Below are 21,523 nucleotides of genomic sequence, written 5' to 3'. Positions count from 1 at the left end.
GCCTGCGCAGTGACGCGCCATAGAGCTGAGCACTCCTCCCAGATTCCTAGAGCTGACAGGGCGATGGCGGGTTCGCCGGGTGTGAGGCTTCACAGCGGTCCGGTGACCAAATCAAGGTACCGGTGATGTCGGCTCGCGGATAGCAGAGGAATTCCGAATGATCTTGCCTAACGAGCGGCCTCACAACGCCGCTAGGAAACTGTGCGTGGTTTCTCGAGTCCCTGGAGAGTGAAGGCCCCCGGGGTCGCTCCCGGGCACGGAGAGCCGATTGGTTCACGGCCTAGTGTTGGGTTTGTCCCCAGTCAGCCCTTGCTGGCCTTGGGTTCAACCGAATGAACGCCAGAAACTCTGTGGGGCGGGCGGAGTCACCAAGCGTGGTGCATCCACACAAATCAGCCTACCGTACTGGGAAAGAGCCACCTGAATTTGTGAGTGTTGGAAAAAGCAAAAGGGGAAGAAAAATGATCAGTAGTGTCATTTTTGGATAGCAAGGGCAGCGAATAACATAGTGTTAACCACTAGAATTCATTGTAAAATTCCCCCCTCTGCGTTATCTTTACAGTTATACCTTTTTTGGGTAGCATTAACCCCTAATTTTGTTTGAACATCTGTAGACTTGGAATGGGGAATGTGTGTCTTAAGTGGGTTAATCCCTGGCTCTTCGATGATGAGGAGGAAGCCTAATACATTCTGAGGGAAAAGCAACTGGAAGTCAAATGAGATTTTTTGTTTTCTCCTTCTATCTTGAGGATTTTTCTGGTGATCTAGTCTCAGAGATTACATCTGTAGTCAGCACAATGATTCCCTTCCAAGCCCAGTGGTGCCCAGTTGCCTCCAGGTCCCAGACCTTTATGTGGACAAGAAAAGCTTACAGAGGAAATGGTAATTCTCCACTTGCACCCTGAGGTGTCCAGTTGCAGCCCATGGAGATCCAGTTCAATTATGAATCTCAGGAACACCACCTTCTGTCAGGTGAGAGGCAGGGTATTATGTCTTTCTTAGTGGCTTTGGTGGGGTGGGGAGAATGAGGGGATGTCACCCTATGTTAGTGTCTTAAAATGATCCCCCTTAACTCTGTTAGGCAGTATTACCTCTTTAGTGTACCAAGCATAGTCACGTGACTTTATTTCAAAATCTGTCAAATTCTCATGCAGCTGTCTCCACTTTTTTAAGACCCCAAAGTCATTCATTTTTCCCTGTGTAATGACCTCATTGCTAATCTGTCAGTTTTGATCATTTCTCTTACCTACTGTAGGGGCATAGTTAAAAGTTCTGGAGTCTGACAACCTGGATTCAAACAGTAGTTTTGTCACTTAGCTAGCTCCAGTAAGTTACTCATATATTTTACGATTCTGTTTCCTCACTTTTCAAGTGTATAGTAATTCATACCTTGAAGTTATTTTGAGATTTGTATCTATGTATTACTCCAGAATAAAGAACCCCAAAATTTAGTCACCTGAAACATCAGACTTTTAAAACCACATTATTTCTTATGATTCTGTATGTCATCAACTTGAGCTGGGTTCACCTGGGCAATTTTTTTTTCTCTTGATCTTTTCTGGGGTCATTTATGCAGGCATCTCAGGGCTGACTCTACTGGGGCCAAAGTCTAAGATGGTTTCAATCACATTGTCTCAATGTCAGACTGTTGGTGCTGGCTATGGCTTGAGTCCACATGTCTTCAGCAGGTGACCCTGGACTTTTTTGCAGGACAGCTTGTTTCCAGTCAAAGAGAAGGCAAGCTCTCCAATACCTAGCACTTTTCATACCTATGTTTGTGTTTCATCTGTTAATGTCTCATTGATGAAAGCAGGTCATATGAACAGTTCTGAAATCATTGTAGAAGGAAACTACACAGGGATATAGGTACTGGGAGATAGGATTCACTGGGGTACATTAATACTGTAACAGGCCAGGTGCAGTGGCTCACACCTGTAATCCCAACACTTTGGGAGGCCAAGGCAGGAGGAATGCTTGAAGCCAGGAGTTCAGGACCAGCCTGAGCAACAAAGTGAGACCCCATTTCTACAAAAATTTAAAAAATTAGCCAGGCATAGTGGTGTATGTGTGCCTGTAGTCCCAGCTATTTGGGAGGCTGAGGTGGGAGGATTGCTTGAGCCCAGGAGTTCAGAGGCAGCAGTGACTTATGATTGCACCGCTGCACTCCAGCCTGGGCGACAGAGTAAAATCCCGTCTCCAAAAAAACACCAAAAAAAAAAAAAACTAAACAAGATCCTTAATGTAAAACTCTGAGCACAGATTTTGCTTACAGTAATTCTTTATAATTGGTAGCCACTATTATTTTAAGTAAGATAATTTTGATCTCAGCTTTTTTCAGGTGTCCTGTAGGGTCTCATTTCCGCATCACATGTTACTTCTTTTTGGTTTGTCCTCTTATTGCACTGTTTTTCCTATGAGTCACCTTCCATTGTCCCTTTTTTCACTCTAGATCTTCTGCTTCTTTTCAGTCTTGGAGCATCTTTATTTTATGTTAGTTAGTTTTTCTCTCCTATATCTAGAACTTGTCCTTCCTTAATAATCCATTCCAAGACATCTAGCTCTTATCTTTCCTGAGAATCACTGGAGAATTGGACCTCTTCCTTGCAGCTTTACATAAATTGATATACTTAGTTCTTGTGTTTATGTCTCTTAGACTATGTATAAAATAACATTTTATTATAGAGAAATACAGTTATACTAAAGTCCATTTGTAAAGAATAGGAGAACACAAAACAAAATTTAAATAACCTTCAGCTCCACCCTCTAGAGACAGTCACTGCTAACATTAATATATCCTGAAAATCATTCATTTAATTCACCAAATATTTATTATTGATAAATGTTTACTAATAAGATCATACCTTATTAATTACTAGCCATATAATATCAGTTATTAAGGGTTTCTTCTGTGCCAATAACTGTTCTAAGTGCTGGCGATATAGCAGTGAGCTGAACACACAAAGCCTTTGCTGTCAAAGTGCTTACATGCTAGTGGAGGAAAGGAGAAAATAAATGAAGGCTCATTATATTATTAATGATAATGGTTATGGAGAAATTAAACCAGGATATATCAGTCAGGATTCTAGCAGGAAACAGATGGCTCATTCCAGTGCAGTAATTCAGAGTTTCATGAAGAGGATGGGGATGATTACAGAAGTCAGCAAGGGATGGAGAACAGCCATGGATCAGACAACACTGGGGAGCAGTTACTACCTGTAGGTCTTCAGGGACCAGGGGAAAGATTGATTACCAGACCCTGGAAAGTATAGCTGTAGGATTTAGCCATCTGTTAGGAGCTCTGGCCTTTGCTAAAAGGCTCAGCTACCGGCCCAGCAAGGAGAGAGCCAGGATGTAGAGTGACCAATTCATCCCAGTTTGCCTGGAATTTAGCACTGAAAGCCGCGATAGCCCCTTCAGTTTTAGGCAAACCAGTACAGTCAGTCACTCTACTATTTTCCCACTTGTGCCCAAACCTACTTGCATACCAGAGGGCATGGAACCCCAGGTGGTACAATCTATCAACATCAATCTCCTAGTACAGAGCAGGGTAGGGCACAGAGCAGGGTGGAGAGTAGATCTGGAGAGGTAAAAGAAGAATATTCATTATAATCCACCACTTTTATCCTGCAATATCTACCCCAACATAGCAGAAAAACAAAGTCCCTTAAGCTGCCATTTAATTTCAAGTTGACATAATTAAATCATATTCCTACCGGAAACCTGGAATTTAACTCCCACTAGTGCCCTTCATATAAAATGGTGAGGGAAAGGGGGAAAAGGCATAATTAACATAAAACACGACAGCTACTGTTTTTGCTAGTCACAAAGCCTAAATTGATAATCTTAATTATCTTCTTCCATTACTCATTTTGTATCTCGCTTACTCTCTGCCAGCACCTCGGTGGCATAAATTTCTTTACCTAGTTAAGTAATATAAAGCTGCTTTCCTGGATGATCTGAGTCCTCAGTAATCCTGCTTCTTTCAGGCTGCTTCAGTGTACCATTGACTAGGCCTACTAGACATGAGAGGACTAAGACGCATCCCATTGAATTCTCTTGAGTTCCAGACATACTCTTTCTATAAATGCCCTTCCTATGTTGCAGCAACCAATTCCCCTTTGGTAATTGAGATCAGTCATCCTGGCCAGTAAAGTGATCCCTTCTATGTTGGTTCAGCAGCATGAGGATTCCAGAATGACCAGGAGACAGTTTCATCTTTGAAATTAACAAAATCATGACTTTGTTCCATGGTGGAAACATTTCTCCTTTGAGCATGAGAACTTCAAACTCACCATGCCCACAATTAGGGGGATAGAAAGCAAAAATAATACAAGGAAATTATTAGGTCTCTAATAAGAGGAACCATTCTCACTCTTCCTCCACCCTTGGTTCCTGTACCTGTGTATGTATTCTGGCCATGGTGAAAAAAACAATATTTATTGTCTTTGATTTAAGGCGTATATTGCATCTATATGACAGCACCCCAGACTTACAGGGTGTTGTGTTATTGACATAACTCACCTTTAGCAGATAATTCCACATACTTTTTGATTAATGGGCATATCGCAAGACCTATGAATTACATGTATGTGAACTCACTGCTATACTTTTTTTCCTGAAAAATGAGTTACTTGGAGGCAACAGAGTATCGAATACTGTGGTAATAAGCATAACCTTAAGTCAATGCAAATTTATATCTGGACTATGTATTTAATAGTTTGTAAACAAATTGCTGCTCTCTTTTTGATAGAAGTGGTTCAGTGTAGTGAATCTGCCCCATTTCTAGGGAATGGTACCTTTTTAGGGGCTTGGTTTTGGTCTTGGCTGTTAGCTGCTTGGGCACATAGAAGTTGTGATAGGCATATCAGCCTTAATGAGGGGAGGTCCATATTGTTGAGCCGATATATAGTTTTCATTCCCACTGCCATGACTACTTTATACATGAGCCTGTTGGATAAGCATTGGAAAAGAGACTGGTTGACAGTCATAAAGTAGATCATCATGTCTGTCTGACGGAAAGGCTTCTCCACAGTGGATGCGCTTTGAGGAGGATTCACACGTGACACAAATATATTCACATTCATTGCCCATTCTGGGAATTCCATCCTCACTCGTACTTTCCCCTAGAATCTTTGCTTCCAGTCTTCCAATCTTGTTCTTTCTAGATACCTCCATAATCAAATAACCCATTAGTCACTACCCATTAATCGATATAAACATATCTTAGGCTATGTTACCTTTCATGAAAACTGGACAACTAGATACATATGTGAAATTCTGCCCACTGGGAGGATTTGCCTGCACCAGTGTGTTTGAGGCCACTTCTGAGTAAGGGTGTAAGTGAAAGCTGTTTACTTTTGGCTGGTGCCACTCCCCACCATCTGTAAACCAGTTCTATAATTTTCCTCGGCTGTTAACTGGTAATAGGGAATTCCCATGAGACCATAAACATAAATTGAGGAGAGGTAGTGAAGCAATAAGACCAGGTACTGTGGAATTCTAGTCACTTGCATATGGGATTTACTTTTCTTCTAGACTTCCTTTTGCAATGGAACGTTGCTTTGTGTGTGATTTGGTGGAATAACAACCAGTACACAATGAGCAGTCTGTAATGTGTAGTCACTTGGTGCTCTGTGTTCAAGTGTGAAATCTCTATCAGTACCCAATAGTAAGCCAGGATCTGCTTTTCATATAGAAAATTGCTGCTGACAGAAGATGTGGCCCTACTCCAGGGTGTTCTCTATGGAGGCTTGTGAGAGGCTCTATACAGCATCCATGACTGCCACCAGCACTTCCAATACCATTAGTTATCCTGGTAATAAGAGTCTCACTCAAAATTAGCAACCTTACAAGTTAATTAAATTGGTCATTTCAGCTCATTGAGCTGTGGTATCTGTTACCTCAAAAATGCAGAGGTGCTCCAAGTCTTGCACCTCCCTGCAGTGGTAACATTTGGGTAGAGCTATAAATGAAGTGAGAAAACAAGCCATATGACTATCTGAGAGTGTTCCAAGAATAGGGAGTAGCAAATGCCAGTGGCTCCTAAATGTATCGGGAACAGAGGGAGCCTGGGGTAGACAGGTATTAGGGGTGGTAGTGGAATGAAATGAGGGCGGAGAGAAAAAAAGGGACCAGATCATGTGGAACCTTATAAACCATAGTAAGGACTTGGAATTTTATTCCCAATGTAATAGGAAGCCATTGGGGTTCTTTATACAGGATAATGAGAAAGGTAAGTTAGGGAGAAGAAATCAAATGTTTCAAGAAGAGAGTAATCAATTATTCAAATCAATCCAGAATAAGATTGAGAAGTGACCATTGGATTTGTCAAGACAGAGTCTGTTAGGGACTTTGATAAATCCAGTTTTGATGGAGTTTCAGAGACAAAAGCCTAATGACAATGGACTAAAAAGAAAATAGACCAAATGTTGGTTACAGCATAGAACAATGTGAACTCCTCATACACAGTCCTGATGGAAGTCTAAATTGGTTCAACTACTTTGGAAATACCTAGTTGAGACCCAAATGAGTCAACGTTATATAAACTTGATATATAACTTATAGCTTACATAACCTAGAGAAACATTTGCATATGTGTACCAAGATAGATATACAAGCATATTCATAACAGCATTGTTTATAATAGCAAAATGTTATTGTTTATTGAAAGAGAATAGGTAAATAAATTGTATGTTACGCTTTAGTAGCAAACATGAATGGACTACAGCTACACACATCAACGTGGGTGGATCTTCCAGGCATAATGTTGAGCAAACAAAGCAAGCCACAGAATACAAGTATAATTCTAATATAAAGTTCAAAAACATCCTATATTAGTCTGCTAGTGCTACCATAACAAAATGCCATCTACTGGGTGGCTTAAACAACAGAAATTTATTTTCTTACAGTCCTGGAGGCTGAAAGTCCAAAATCAAAGGACCAGCAGAGTTGGTTTCTCCTGAGGCCTCTCTCTGTGGCTTGCACATCACTTTTCTCTGCACGTGGAGATTGGCTTTTTTTCTGCATGTATGCCTCCTGATGCCTCTTCACTCTTCATCTTCTCCTGAGAACACCAATCTTATTGGATTAGAGCCCTCCCTATGACCTCATTTAACCTTAATTACCTTCCTAAGGACCCTCTCTCCAATTATAATCGCATTGGGAGTTAGGGGTTCAACGTATGAATTGGGCATGGTGGCGGGGAGGGAGGGGGCAGTACACAAGCACAAGTCAGTCTATAACACATGCACAACCAAACAACACTTTCTTAAAAATACAAATATTTGGTAAAGCTTTGAAGAAAGCCAGAGAAGGATAAACACAAAATTTAGCACAGTGATTATAAGAGTAGGTGGGGGAAAGAGATTGGAGGAGGAAGACAGGAACAGGGAAGCATGCAGAGGGGAATTCTAGTATACTGGAAACTTTCTGGTAACTTTTTTTTAAGTTGAATGGAAAGTTCAATTTTGTTTGTTGTATTATTCACTTTTTAATTGTGTGTATATGCATATAGATGTATCCATATTTTTGTATATAAAATAATAAAAAAGAGAAATGAGAAAGTTTTTCAAGGAGAATTGCTATAAAGGGAAACAAATGAAGCAATAGAAGGATGGAATATAAGGTCTGGGTTTTTTGTGTTGTTGCTGTCTAATATATTTTTACTGACTTTTATTAAATCTACTTTAGTCAGGCATAATTTATGGACAATAAAACATACCTCTTTTAATTGTGCATTTAGATGAGAATAGAGTCTCCCTCTGTCACCCCAGCTGGTGTGCAGTGGCGCAGTCACAGCTCACTGCAGCCTGAGCCAGGCTCAGCTCAGTTGATCTTCCACCTCAGCCTCCCAAATAGCTGGGATTACAGGTGCACATCACCATGCCAAACTAATTTATTTTGTAGAGACAAGATGTTGCTGTGTTGCCAGGGCTAGTCTCAATCTCCTAGGCTCAAGCAGTCCTACCTCAGCCTTCCTCAGTGCTAGGATTACAGGTGTGAGCCACCATACCCAGCTTGCTTTCCATGAGTTTTGACATATGTATCCACTACCCTCACAAGCAAAACATAGAATCTTTGTATCAACACCCTTCTCCCAAATTTCCTTCCAGTCCATCCCCATCCCTAGAAACCATGAATATGCTCTCTGTCACTACATATTTGCTTTGGCTTCTCTAACATTTCATGTAAATGGAATCATACTTGCCTGCCTTCTTTAGTTCAGCATAATATTTTTGAGATTCAGCCATATTGTTGCTTTATCAGTAATTCCTTTTTATTGGTAAGTAATATTCCATTGTATGGCTATATTACAATTTGTTTATTGATTCACTTGATGGTGAACATTTGGATTGTTTTCATTTCTGGCTGTTAATAGAGCTGCTCTAAACATTTTTGTACAAGTCCTTGTGTGGACATTTGTTTTCATTTCTCTTGGATAAATATTAATATCTAGAAGTAGAATTGCTGGGTTGTATGGTAAGAAAATGTTTAACCTTATGAAAAGCTGCTAGAATTTTCTAAAGTAGGTATACCATTTTGTATTTCCATCAGCAGTGTTTGAGAGTGCCAATTGGTCCACAGACTAGTCAATATTTAGTCATTAACTATATTAGTTGTATTGTCAGTAATGGATATTTACCAGTACCCTTCAGCTCCTTGAGGCTGAATTTGTGTTTCCCTGATGACTAGTGATACTGAGCATTTTGTTGTGTGCTTACTAACTATTCATATTACTTATTTTGTGAACTGTGTATTCTAATCTTTTGTTCAAGTTGTATTATTTTTGAAGTGTAAAAGTTATTTGTATATTGTAGATACATAGTCATCAAATGTATGCTTTGTGAATATTTTCTCCCAATCTGTAGCTTGACTTTTTTTCTCAGTAATGTCTTTTGAAGAACAGAAATTTGTGATTTTGATGAAGTATAACTTACATTTTTTATTTTATGATTCATGTTTTTGGTGTCATATCTAACATCCTTGCCTGCCCCCAAATCATTAAGATGGTCCTCTGTGCTTTCTTTCAGAAGTCATATACTTTTAGCTTTAATGCTTGGATTTATATTACATTTCCAGGTAATTTTTGTGTATAGTGTGAGGAAAAAGTTGGGGTTCATTTTTGTCATTACGATATCTACTTCTGACTGTTTTGTTTTGTTTGTGTGTTCATTTGTTTTTGGAGACAGGCTCTTGCTCTGTTGCCCAGGCTGGAGTGCCGTGGTACAATCACAGCTCACTGCAGCCTCAACCTCCCAGGCTCAAGTGATTCTCCCACTTCAGCTTCCCAAGTAGCTGGGACTACAGGTGTGTGCCACCATACCTGGCTAACTTTTATATTTTTTATAAAGTTAGGGTTTATAAAGACACAGTTTCACCATGTTGCCCAGGCTGGTCTTGAACTCTTGTACTTAAGCAATCTACCTGCCTCAGCCTCCCACATTGCTGGGATTACAGGCATGGGCCACTATGCCTGGCTTAGTTTCAACACTTTTTGTTGAAAAGAGTTTGTCCTTTCAATATTGAATTACCTTGCCACCTTTGTTGAAGATCAGTGGTATGTACGTTTTTGGATCTATTTCTGAAATCTGTTCTGTTCCATTAATAGGTATGCCTGCACTTATGCCAGTGCCACCCTACCTTGGTTACCATAGCTTTAGAGTAAAGCTTGAAATTTGGTAGTGTAACTACTCCAGTTTTGTTCTTCTTTCTCAAAATTGTTTAGCCTCTTCTGTGCCTTTCTACATAGAGTTTAAAATTAATTTGTGTTCCCCAGTGGGCAGGTGGATGCATACCTGCCCCCAAAGGCCAAAGGAGCTGAGAAGCCACATAAAGAGGCTAACAAATCCAGTTTCCTAAAAAGAATCACTTACTAGAGATGAGGAGAAGTCATGTCTGAGGCGGCCTCAGGATTGTAGATCCCCACCCTCATCCTCCAGAAAGCACTCTTTATGTAACAAGCTTTTTTTTAATTTTTTAATTTTTATTTTTTTGGTAAACATGTGCATCTCATCATGTCTCAGACCCCCTTTAAAAACTCTGACCTCTGGGGAAGTTAGATAAGCATCTTTATGAGGGGTTATTCCTGCTGCAGGCAACATTTCTTTATGAGGGGTTATCTATGCTACAGGAATACCTTGGTATACAGGAGTCAAACATATGTCATTATGGTGGTTTCATCTCAAGATGGCATTACTACTATCATCAACAGGCTGTTTTCCTCGAGTTTGTCAGTTCGTCCAAAAAAAGACCTGCTGGGATTTTGATTGGCATTGCTTTGAATCTATAGATCAGTTTGGGGAGAATTACCATCTTAACAATATTAAATCTTCTTATTTGTAAGTAATTGTATATTTCTGTTCTCTTTTAGTTTCTCTGAGCAGTTTTGTTTTCATTATGCAGATGTTGCACATATTTTGTTAAATTTCTAAGTATTTCATTCTGGGGTACAATTGAAAAAAACATTTTAGACTGTGATTGTTAATTGCTTGTATATATAAATACAGTTGGGTTTTGTATTCTGTTTTAGTAAATTGATTTAAAAGTTCTAATAGCTTTTTTAAGATAGGGATTTTTCAGTGTATATGGTTGTGTAGTCTCTGAAGACAGTATGACTGTTCTTTCCTATTTGTATGTGTCAGTTATTTTTCATGTCTTATTTCATTGGCTAGGAATGTTGAGTAGAAGTGGTACAATATTGAAGAGAAGTGATAAGAGTAGGCATCTTTGCCTTACCCCATTGTTCTTAGGAGAAAGGCATTCAGTATTTAACCATTAACTATGTTAGCTGTAGGTTTTTCTTTGCTTTTTAATGGAGTAGTCAATTTGCATAGAATATAATTTATATGCTTAGATTTAAATGTACCAACTTATTTTGTTTTCTTTGTTTTTTATTCCATCTATTTCTTTTTTTTCCTTTTTGTCCGATTTTAGATTATCAAGTTTTTGCACTTTTTCTTCTGTTAGCTTATTATTTATACAGTCTTCTATTATTTTAGCAGTTACCTCATCCTAGGCTTTCTCACATGTGATTCTGTGAAAAAATTAAGCCCCAACGCTATCAGGCTCTCTTATACATCTACTATGGTATTAAATGTGTACCATCATTGGAGAATTAAGAAAATAGTCACTCAATTCATTTTCTGTTTCATTGTCTTTTGGAACTCTGGTTGAAAAAGGCTGCCTTAGAAATTAGAACATGTACACTGGATTTATTACAGTTTAATTTACTACTTCTAAGACAATGCTGAGACCCTATAATACTGTAGTTTTTCCTACCCTCTCTTCTTGTGCTATTTTTGCCATATATTTTAATTCTATGTATTTTATAAACTCCTCAAAACATTCATATTGCTTTAATCAGTAAGTACACATTTAGATTTACCAAGACACTTTACTTTTCCAGTGCTCTTCATTCCTGCATTACCTTGCTTGCATCTGGGATAGTTTTTCTTCTTGAAGAATTCTCTTTAGTATTTATTTTAGTGCAGGTATATTTTTAAAAACCTTTCTTGGTTTTTGTTTAACTGAAAATATCTTTATTTTAACTTTCAGGCATTTTATCTTATTATGCAAGTCTAGGTTGGCACTTCTTTTCCTTAAGCCCTTGGCAGATGACATTCCATTATCTTCTGGTTTTCATCATTTCTATTAAAGTTATGGTTGAGAGAGAATTCTCTGTGGGCTCTTGTGTGTCTGCATATCTTTTAAGCAAAGGAATTGCCTGCATTTGTTCTGGACTGTTTTTTAAGAATGTTGTGGCGGGGCGCAGTGGCCCACACCTGTAATCCCAGCACTTTGGGAGGCCAGTGGGGGCGGATCACGAAGTCAGGAGATTGAGACCATCCTGGCTAACATGGTCTCTACTAAAAATACAAAAACAAAATTAGCCGGGCATGGTGGTGGGCGCCTGTAGTCCCAGCTACTCAGGAGGCTGAGGCAGGAGAATTACTTGAATCCAGGAGGTGGAGGTTGCAGTGAGCTGAGATTGCACCACTGCACTCCAGCCTGGGCGACAGAGCAAGACTCCGTCTCAAAAGAAAAGAAAAGAAAAGAAAAGAATGTTATATAGCAAGCAACCTTTGAATATGGTAATAGTGTCTCCCTCTAAAGCAGAGGACAGGTGTCCTTATGTCCCTGCCTCAGGGTTCCTGTCCTGCAATACAACTTACTTACATGTGTCACCTTGTGAGAATTGGGGTTCAGGAAGACAAATACTGCTATTCTGTCTAATGCTGTTGCTGTGAGTCATAAACTGTCCTTTGTTTCTTATCTAGGATTCTCATGTCTTCTGCCAGGGGCTGTGAAACTGCGGTAGATTGACTCGTTAGCTTGCAAATAGGGTAAAATCCCAGATTTTTCAGTTTTTGATAGTGTTAGTAATAATGATGGGATGCTGACAGAGATGTGACTTTCTGGAAGAGGAAGTATAAAGGCCTCACGGGCTCTTTAACAGATTTTGAGGGAAGTCCATGAGAATTGGTAGTGAACATGTTGACCAAACTGTATGGTCAACAGAGCAATAAATGTTTCTTCATTTTATTGCCTGTTAATGAGTAGGAATTCAGGAGGTGGTTGCAAGCCAAATCCAGTAAGCATGTTCAAAGACAGCTATCTAAACAGTGCCCTGATTATTGCTAACTCCCCTCCAGGGGAACTTCAATTTAGTGGTCAGCCTCAGGTGTATGCCATTGTAACAAATTGCAGTTAAGATTCCTATTGGGTGGACAAAAGTTTCCACCCACTTTCAGACAGTTACAGAGACATGTAGCTACACCAAGCATAAAAGGAGGAAAATTGATGAACACTATGGGCAGAAACCAGGTGAATTGTTAGAACTTTGGCTGGTTTGCTTGGGTTGGTTGCTTAAAGATTAAGGAAGAATGGAAATAGCTGAGCCGTCTTACTACTTAGCCCCTCCTGTAGTCTGTCATGCCAACCTTAGATCCCTTTGGAGATGACAGTAAAAGTCATTTCAGAGTCCTTTTGCAGTGGATCTAAGATGTGATAGAGGAACTTTGGCACCCTAGGAGAGAGGGGGCTTTCCCTCAGACAGACAAAACTCCTGCGAGATACTATGGACAAGATACTAACTCGTATCCAGGCTCTTATATCTCCACACTGGAATTACAGTGCTGATGAAAATGACCAACTTGATATGAAGAATTAGATAAATTCTCAAGAGTCATTTAGAAAACTCCGCTAACCCTTGTGTTGAAGCCGAGCAAGAATTTAAGAGGTGTTATCTTGACAGTAGGGTAGCAAATGCTACCTTTAAAAGAGTCACCGCTGTCCAAGTCAACCTTGAGTCAACCAAGAGTCATAAACCCCGCAGCTTCAACCAGAAACAGTATGGCTGTGACTTTTTAATCAAGAGGCCCTAAAGTAGAAACAAATGGTGTCAGTAATGGTACCTTGCCACCTACTACAGACTTTGGTTAACCAATAACATTAGATAAGTTCATCTGGTTGACCTGCAAGCAACCATCACCTCTTGAAACCAAAAGTAAAATATGCCTTATATACTGATTCAGAATCTTTTTTCCATTTGTGCTCTCTGATTCTGTCCAATTCCTTATCGTGACCTCAGATGCTTTAAGGAGAAATATGATTGGGATAGCACTGAAGTCTTCCTGTCTCTGAGGGACACTGGAAGCCATAACCTACCCATTCAAATATTGTGGGAAGCTTCAGGAAGAGGAAGGAATGAAACTGAGTCTCTATTAAATACAGGACCCCAAGTTGCCATTCTAGTCAGTCCACTGTGGGGAGGAAGCACCTGAATTCACCTAATGGGATTTGGGCAGGGTTTAGCAGAAGGGAGGCTAACATGGTTTGTCAGTGGGGCTCTTTAGGCCAATTCAGTATACTGTTGTTACTGCTTCTACATCTGAATGTTTAGTAGGTATTAGTTCTGTATTTCAGTATCACTTAAGTGCCAGAGGAGATCCTCCCTATTGGGAAGAACTGAATGTAGAGAAGTGCCAGAAGTCCTTTGGGACCCCTCACAAACCTAATGACTCCTTTGAGCTAGTCTTTATTTATGACTAATGATTCTGCTAATTGGAGCCTTTGGCAAGACGGAAGAAGCCTCCACTTGGAAGTACCCCTTTAGGTTTTAGACTTTCACCCAAATTGGATGTGTTTTCAGCTCTCCAGACCATTTGTAGTCTGCAGATATGCCTTTTGTAATAAACACCACTCAACAATGGGCTGATAGTCAAGAAATTCAGTGGGAACCGGTACTATGGCATAGGCCTGTAATACTAGCTACTTAGAGGGCTAAGGTAGGATTGTTTGAGCTCAGGAGTTTAAGATCATTCTGGGCAACCTAATGAGACTGCATCTCAAAAAAAGAAAAAAAAGAAATTCAGTGAAGCTTTCATGTGCCCTACAATCAAGGTATCTGGCATTGTTGAGTATAGGAATGGCTCCTCAAAAGTCAACTCAGAAAAGATATAGACTCTACCTTCCTAACCTTTTTCTGGTTCACACTCCTTAGTAAGGAAGTTTGTTCACTGAATGTGGCTGTTGCCAGAAAGGGGTTATGTCTTCTTGGTCACTTCCTTAGAAATAACCAGGACAAAAGAGGTAGAAATTTATTATAGAACTGATTTTGAAAATTTAAGATTCTGTTCTGACCATTCCTGGGCATGATGTTTTTTTCTTTCCCCTAATGGCAGTTGCTGGCCAGCCTGGTTGGTGGTAGATATACCTTCCTGGTTACAGCCTAGCCAAAATGGAGCTTATGGGGTTCAAATTTAATTCTGGTCCAGCTATCTGGATTCTTTTGTTGGATAGCATGTCCTAAATCATAAAGAGAATGATCACTCTGTTGAGTGCACTGCTTGTGAAGTACACTTACAGTGGCTCCTATAGACCATAACACAATACATTTTCTTGTAACCAATTTTCAGAATGATTTACATTATCACTTTGTGGTCTGTGTTTACTACTACAAATTGTTATATACAAATATAGATCTCTTTTTTTCCCATAATTCAGCAGTTTTATTTACTTTGGTATGTGAAAGGAAAATAAATCTCCAGACCCCAAAATCACTAAGCTAAAAGGAAAAGTCAAGCTGGGAACTCCTTAGGACAAACCTGCCTCCCATTCTATTTAAAGTCATACCTCTGCTCAATGAGAGAAATGCATATCTGATTGCTATGTTTGGAAAGGCTAATCAGAATCTCACAAGAATGCAGCCCTTTATCTCTTATCTACCTATGATCTGGAAGCCCCTCTCCCTGCTTCGGTTGTCCCACCTTTCAGATCCAACCAGGGTACATCTTACATATATTGATTGATGTCTCATGTGTCCCTAAAATGTGCCCTGACCACCTTGGGCACATGTCATCAGGACCTTCTGAGGCTATGTCATGGGCGTGTCCTTAACCTTGGCAAAATAAAATTCTAAATTTACTGAGACCCATCTCAGATATTTGTGGTTCACAGGTATATTCATTTTTAAAAATAGCTAATGCATGCAAGTGATGAAAGAGTCAAGCATTATCAAAGTGTTTGCAATAAAAAGTTTCTCAGAATTCCTCATACTCCTCACCATGTGACTCCCAGTTTTCTTCAGGTGTAACCGTTATTATTTTCCTGGGTATTCTTCCTAAAGACATTCCTATGGGCAGAACTAGGATGGCTTTCCATTTGAGTGAAAATAAAAACCATAATTTTGCATACTAAGATGGAAGGTATGCAGCATTATCCCATTTGGAATCCTATTGATGTTTTCACATAATAAATTCAAACAGTTGTATGAAAACTCAATATTGAAGTGATTGCTGTACTTAAGGACTGGGATCATTCTCGTTTGTGGCTTTATTATATAAGGTATTGAGAACATAGTACATGTTCCACTGGTGTGTTAACAATCAATTGTGTACCATTTCTAAAAATTGATAGAGAAGATGCAAACAAAGTAATTGAAGCATTTTCTTTTCCTTGTTTTTCTTTTTCTCATACTTTTAGCCCAAATCGCTGGGTAGTACTAGATAAAGCCCAACCAACTTCTTTATCTTTTTTGAGATTCACCCTGCTTGCCTTATATATGTTAATAAAATACTTATGTATTCGTTCTAGGATTACTAATCACTAATTAGGCTTCAGTATTCCTAGATCTCCTGTGACAAACATACAGAGCATATCTGGTACATCACTTCTATAAATGATTAATGTGATCCCTTACTTATTGAATCTTTCTAGGTTTCCTCAGAGGGTAATGTTCATTCTTTGAAATACTCACACTGTGATCACATTTTATGGGTAAATACTAATCTGTGTCACCTGAAACTTTCTTACAATATACAGAACGCATTCCATTTGGATTTTGTTTATTGTTCCAGATGGTGAGAACAAGACCAAGATTGGAAAGCCAGCTTCAGAGGAGGGAATTACAGCAAAAACTGAACTATTGACAGAAGAGTCTAGCAGTCTCAGAGAGAATGTTCTCCAGGATTCTGAAGGCAGAGAATTCTGTGAATTTGGGGATAAATTAAATGAAAAAGATCAGAACGTCTTTAAAAGGAGACCTCATAACTGTGACAAATATGGACAAAGCTTTGTTTGGAGTACAAGCCTTTTTAGGCATCGAAGAACCCATTGTGAGAAACCTTATGAATGTGATAAGTGTGAAAAGGCCTTTAGTGTGAGCTCAGCCCTGGTTCTGCATCAGAGAATTCATACTGGGGAGAAACCCTATTCTTGTAATTGGTGTATTAAAAGTTTCAGTCGGAGCTCAGACCTTATTAAACACCAAAGAGTCCACACTGGTGAAAAACCTTATAAATGTGATGAGTGTGGGAAAGCCTTCAGTCAGAGCTCAGATCTTATTATACATCAGAGAATCCATACAGGAGAAAAACCCTATCAGTGCAGTCATTGTAGTAAAAGTTTTAGCCAGCGCTCAGATCTGGTTAAACATCAGAGAATCCATACTGGAGAGAAGCCTTATACTTGTAACCAGTGTAACAAACATTTTAGTCAGAGTTCTGATGTGATAAAACATCAAAGAATCCACACTGGCGAGAAACCATATAAATGTGATGTGTGTGGGAAAGCCTTCAGTCAGAGCTCAGATCTTATTCTGCATCAGAGAATCCACACTGGGGAGAAACCATATCCATGTAATCAGTGTAGCAAAAGTTTCAGTCAGAATTCAGACCTTATTAAACATCGAAGGATCCACACTGGAGAGAAACCCTATAAATGTAATGAATGTGGGAAAGCTTTTAATCAGAGCTCAGTCCTTATTTTACATCAGAGGATTCATACTGGAGAGAAACCCTATCCTTGTGATCAATGTAGCAAAACCTTCAGTAGGCTTTCAGATCTTATTAATCATCAACGAATTCACACTGGAGAGAAGCCTTACCCATGTAATCAGTGCAATAAAATGTTTAGTCGAAGATCGGATCTTGTTAAACATCACAGAATTCATACAGGTGAGAAACCCTATGAATGTGATGAATGTGGGAAAACCTTTAGTCAGAGCTCCAACCTTATTCTTCATCAGAGAATCCACACTGGAGAGAAACCTTATCCATGTAGTGATTGTACTAAAAGCTTTAGTCGCCGTTCAGATCTTGTTAAGCATCAAAGAATACACACTGGAGAGAAACCATATGCATGTAATCAGTGTGATAAAACTTTTAGTCAAAGCTCAGACCTCACTAAACATCAGAGAGTACACTCTGGTGAAAAGCCTTATCATTGCAATAGTTGTAAGAAAACTTTCAGTCAGAGTTCTGACCTTGTTCTTCATCAGATAATTCACACTGGAGAAAAATCATATCCATGCACACAGTGCAGCAAAAGTTTCAGTCAGAACTCAGACCTCATTAAACACCAGAGAATCCACACTGGGGAAAAACCATATAAATGTAGTGAGTGCAGGAAGGCTTTCAGTCAGTGCTCAGCTCTTACCCTACACCAGAGAATCCACACTGGGGAGAAACCAAATCCATGTGATGAGTGTGGCAAAAGCTTTAGTCGGCGTTCTGATCTCATTAACCATCAAAAAATACACACTGGTGAAAAGCCGTATAAGTGTGAGGCACGTGGGAAAGCCTTTAGCACATGCACAGATCTTATTGAACACCAGAAAATCCATGCTGGGGAGAAACCTTACCAGTGTGTTCAGTGCAGCAGAAGTTTTAGCCAACTCTCTGAACTCACTATTCATGAGGAAGTCCATTGTGGGGAAGACAGTTAAAATGTGATGAACGTGAGAAAACCTTTAGTATATACTTCAACTCTATTCAGTACCAGAGACACCATACCAGGAAAAAATCTAATGAATGCTGTTCATTATTGATGAGTATGAAAAAGTTTTTAAATCAGTGGTGAGCTCTTATGCTACATTAAAACCACACTGGAGCCAGGAGTGGTGGCTCACGGCTGTAATCCCAACACTTTGGGAGGCAGAGGTGAAAGCATCACTTGAGCCCAGGAGTTTGAGGCTACAGTGAGCTATGATCCCACCATTGCACTCCAGCCTGGGCAACAGAGCAAGACCCTGTCTATTAAAAAACAACAACAACAACAAACAAACCAAAAACACCAGTACCACACAGGAGATTAATTCAGTTTTTATAATGAAAGTTTAACTCAGAGCTCAGACATTACTAAAATTAAGAAAAATTCTCCAACCTGGCCAACAGGTGAAAGCCTGTCTCTACCAAAAAATAAAAAATAATTAGCTGAGTGTGGTGGCAGGCACCTGTAGTCCCAGCTATTCAGGAGGCTGAGGCATGAGAATCACTGGAACCTGGGAGGTGGGGGTTGTGGTGAGCTGAGATCCGCCACTGCACTCCAGTCTGGGCAACAGAGTGAAACTCTGTCTCAAGGAAAAAAAAAAAGAAGAAAAAGAAAAACTCTGAGGAAGAGTCCTGTGAATTGTGGGAAAACTTCAATGTGAAAAAATTTTTTACTGAATGTCAGTAAACAACAATAGAAACAAATTTCTATCTTTTCTATAATGTTGGAAAAGCTCTAGTCTTATTCAGACGTAACCTACAGGAAGAGAGTTGTATTATTGTGAGAGATCTAATGCAGAACTTATCAAGTATTGTAAAAATCAGTGTGGGAGCTATTCAGTCAAAAGAAGGAAATGTATTATTGTTATAATCTCAAACCTTTAGAGAGCTTAAATTACCAATTGCATATCAGAAATTATTTTAGATAATGTAGGGAAAACTTAAATCCCCTCCATATCTTAATTGGCATTTATAATAATATGACACTTAACCCTGATAGCTAGTCTTACTTTATGCTAATGCTAGATACCTATTTTTAAGTTCCACGTGTGTAAACATGCTATACTATTCTGATATTAAACCTACTAAGTACATAATTCCAGTGCCCCCTTTTCTCAGAAGTTTTTTTTTGTTTTTAGTTTTGGAGGGTATAGTTTCGGTTTTCCTAGTGCACATTAGTTTGTGCAAGTTCTTGTAATGTTCACAGCAAATATAGATTTATTTTGCTTTGAATAATACAGCCCATAAATTCTATTGGTTTGAAAGTTCTTCACTACCATTTAATAACAGCTTCTAAACCTGTGAAACAGGATCTTTAAAAAAATTTTCCATATGTCAAAGTGTAGAGATGTTTCTAGCAGCATTTATCTTCTCATCTATAGATTGAACAAAAAGTGGTAGCTGTGAAATTGTGATTTATAATAAATATATATCTGGTCTTCATCCCCTGGTACAGAGCTCCTAAAACCCTTGAAATTTCCTGAGTGGTAAGAGTAATTAGGATGACAAGTCCCTTTAACCACACCTGAGTTTATGTTAGATTACTTTTGGAAAGACAGAACCACAGGATGGGGACTAGATGCCAGGAGAATCAACCATGTGATTAGAGGGTTGGAACTTTCAGATCAACTCCACCCTACCTTGACCTCTAGGAGGAGAGAGGCTGGAGATGGAATTCAGTCACCAGTGGCCAGTGATTTAATCATTCATGCCCACGTGATGTGGCCTTCATAAAAACCTAAAGGACAGGATTCAGAGAGCTTCCAGGTTGAACTTGTTGAGGTACTAGGAGGGTGTTGTACCTAGGGAGGGCATGGAAGCTCAGTGTTCTTCCCACACACCTTGCCTTATGCATCTCTTGCATCTGGCTGATCCTTAGTTGTATTCTTTTACAAGAATCTAGTAAATAAACTTTTCCTACATTCTATGAGCCATTCTAGCTAATGCTGAAACTCAAAGAGGGGATTGTAGTAACCTTGGATTTATAACCAGTTGGTCAGAAGCATCAGTGAAAACATGGACATGAGATTGGTGTCTGAAGTGCAGATTAGTGTCCAAAACTGACACAACTGGTTTCAGTTGTAGAATTGAGACCTTAACCTGAAGCATCTATGCTGATCTGATTCCAGGTAGATAGCATCAAAATTTAATTACAGGGCACTTAGTGGATGACCACAGAAAATTGGAGAATTGCTTGATAGGGGAAAACCTCATATACACCTGGTGTCAGAAATATTGTGAGTATAGAGAAGACAATAAGTTTTTCCTATACAGTAGCTAAAGTACCTACATAATTAATTTGTATAGTCTATTCTGTGTAAAAATAAAGACTTTCTGATATTTTTTTCAAGTGGCAACATTCATCATACTTTTTTGATTTCTGACATACATCCTGAAAACAGGCAACACATGCAAAGTTTTCCACTGAAAAATAGAAATAGTTTGAAAAAATAAATTCAAATTGTCTTTCTGGTGTTAACAATTTGATAAGTTCTGCTACTAAATAATAGTACTACAAAATTGTTTACTCTGTCCTCCATAATTGTCAATTAATATTTTAATTTAGCATTGTTAAATTCTGTTCCTTCCTTAGTGTGATGCTAAGGCAAGGCCTTTTGGGAGGTTTTGTAGTACATAAAAAGAATATACTGTCTCTTCCAATGAAGTGTATATTGTATAGTGATAGAGACTAATATGTACAGAAAACACATGGCTCAATATAATCATAAAAGTAGGACATGCTTGTAAGAACTCAGAGGAGTCAGGGTTCAATTCTGATTAGAAGGAAAAGGGAGAGCTTTGTGGAAGTTCTGAAGTTTGAGCTTTGAAGGATGGGAATAGAGGCATAAATGCAGGGAGGGAATAATCACAATGGCACAAAAGGAAGTGCAAGAAATGAGCATGTTGGTTATCACTTATTCTGTAAATATTCAGTGTCAGGCACTGTACTGGTTCCTGTTGAAGAGGGGCAGGGGAAGGGCCCCTGCCCTCAAGAAGCTCACAAACAGTTACGATGCATTATGAAAATGCTTATTGAAACATACATTTCAAAGGGTAAGAATAATGTGGAAATGAAAATCAAGTGGGGAAAAAAAGGATTGTGATGCTAAACAAGCAGGCACTTTAATGGGCTGTAGCTTATCTCTAAAAAGTACTTGGTGGGTTAGACTAGATTTTATGTTTCTGCATTTTATTCTCAAAGTAATGAAAAGCCATTAAGGTCTTTGAATGATCTTTCTGCTTTAAAAGGAGTTTCA

General features: G+C 39.1%; 1 protein-coding gene across 2 annotated transcripts; it reads left to right on the top strand.

Annotated features, from left to right (window-relative positions):
• Positions 1-6: 6 nt before the first annotated feature.
• Positions 7-20,927, top strand: LOC117063987 (zinc finger protein 271). Of its 2 annotated transcripts, none has more exons than XM_033177972.1 (3): positions 7-116; positions 750-972; positions 16,356-20,927. In XM_033177972.1, exons 2-3 carry the CDS (start codon positions 924-926, stop codon positions 18,221-18,223), a joined length of 1,917 nt encoding a protein of 638 aa, XP_033033863.1. In that variant the 5' UTR covers positions 7-116; positions 750-923; the 3' UTR covers positions 18,224-20,927. The 2 variants fall into 2 exon arrangements, with proteins under 2 accessions (XP_033033863.1, XP_033033862.1); XM_033177971.1 differs by having other exon boundaries at positions 22-428.
• The last annotated feature ends 596 nt before the right edge of the window (positions 20,928-21,523 follow it).

Source organism: Trachypithecus francoisi, unplaced genomic scaffold, assembly GCF_009764315.1.
Source record: "Trachypithecus francoisi isolate TF-2019V2 unplaced genomic scaffold, Tfra_2.0 Lachesis_group19, whole genome shotgun sequence".
In the NCBI taxonomy this organism is placed as follows: domain Eukaryota; kingdom Metazoa; phylum Chordata; class Mammalia; order Primates; family Cercopithecidae; genus Trachypithecus; species Trachypithecus francoisi.
This window is presented reverse-complemented; position numbering and strand designations above follow the sequence as displayed.

Coding starts and splice junctions, on each gene's coding strand:
- LOC117063987 (XM_033177972.1), top strand. CDS start 924: ATGGAGATCCAGTTCAATTATGAATCTCAGGAACACCACCTTCTGTCA. Junction 973..16,355: donor GGAACACCACCTTCTGTCAG/GTGAGAGGCAGG, acceptor TTATTGTTCCAG/ATGGTGAGAACAAGACCAAG.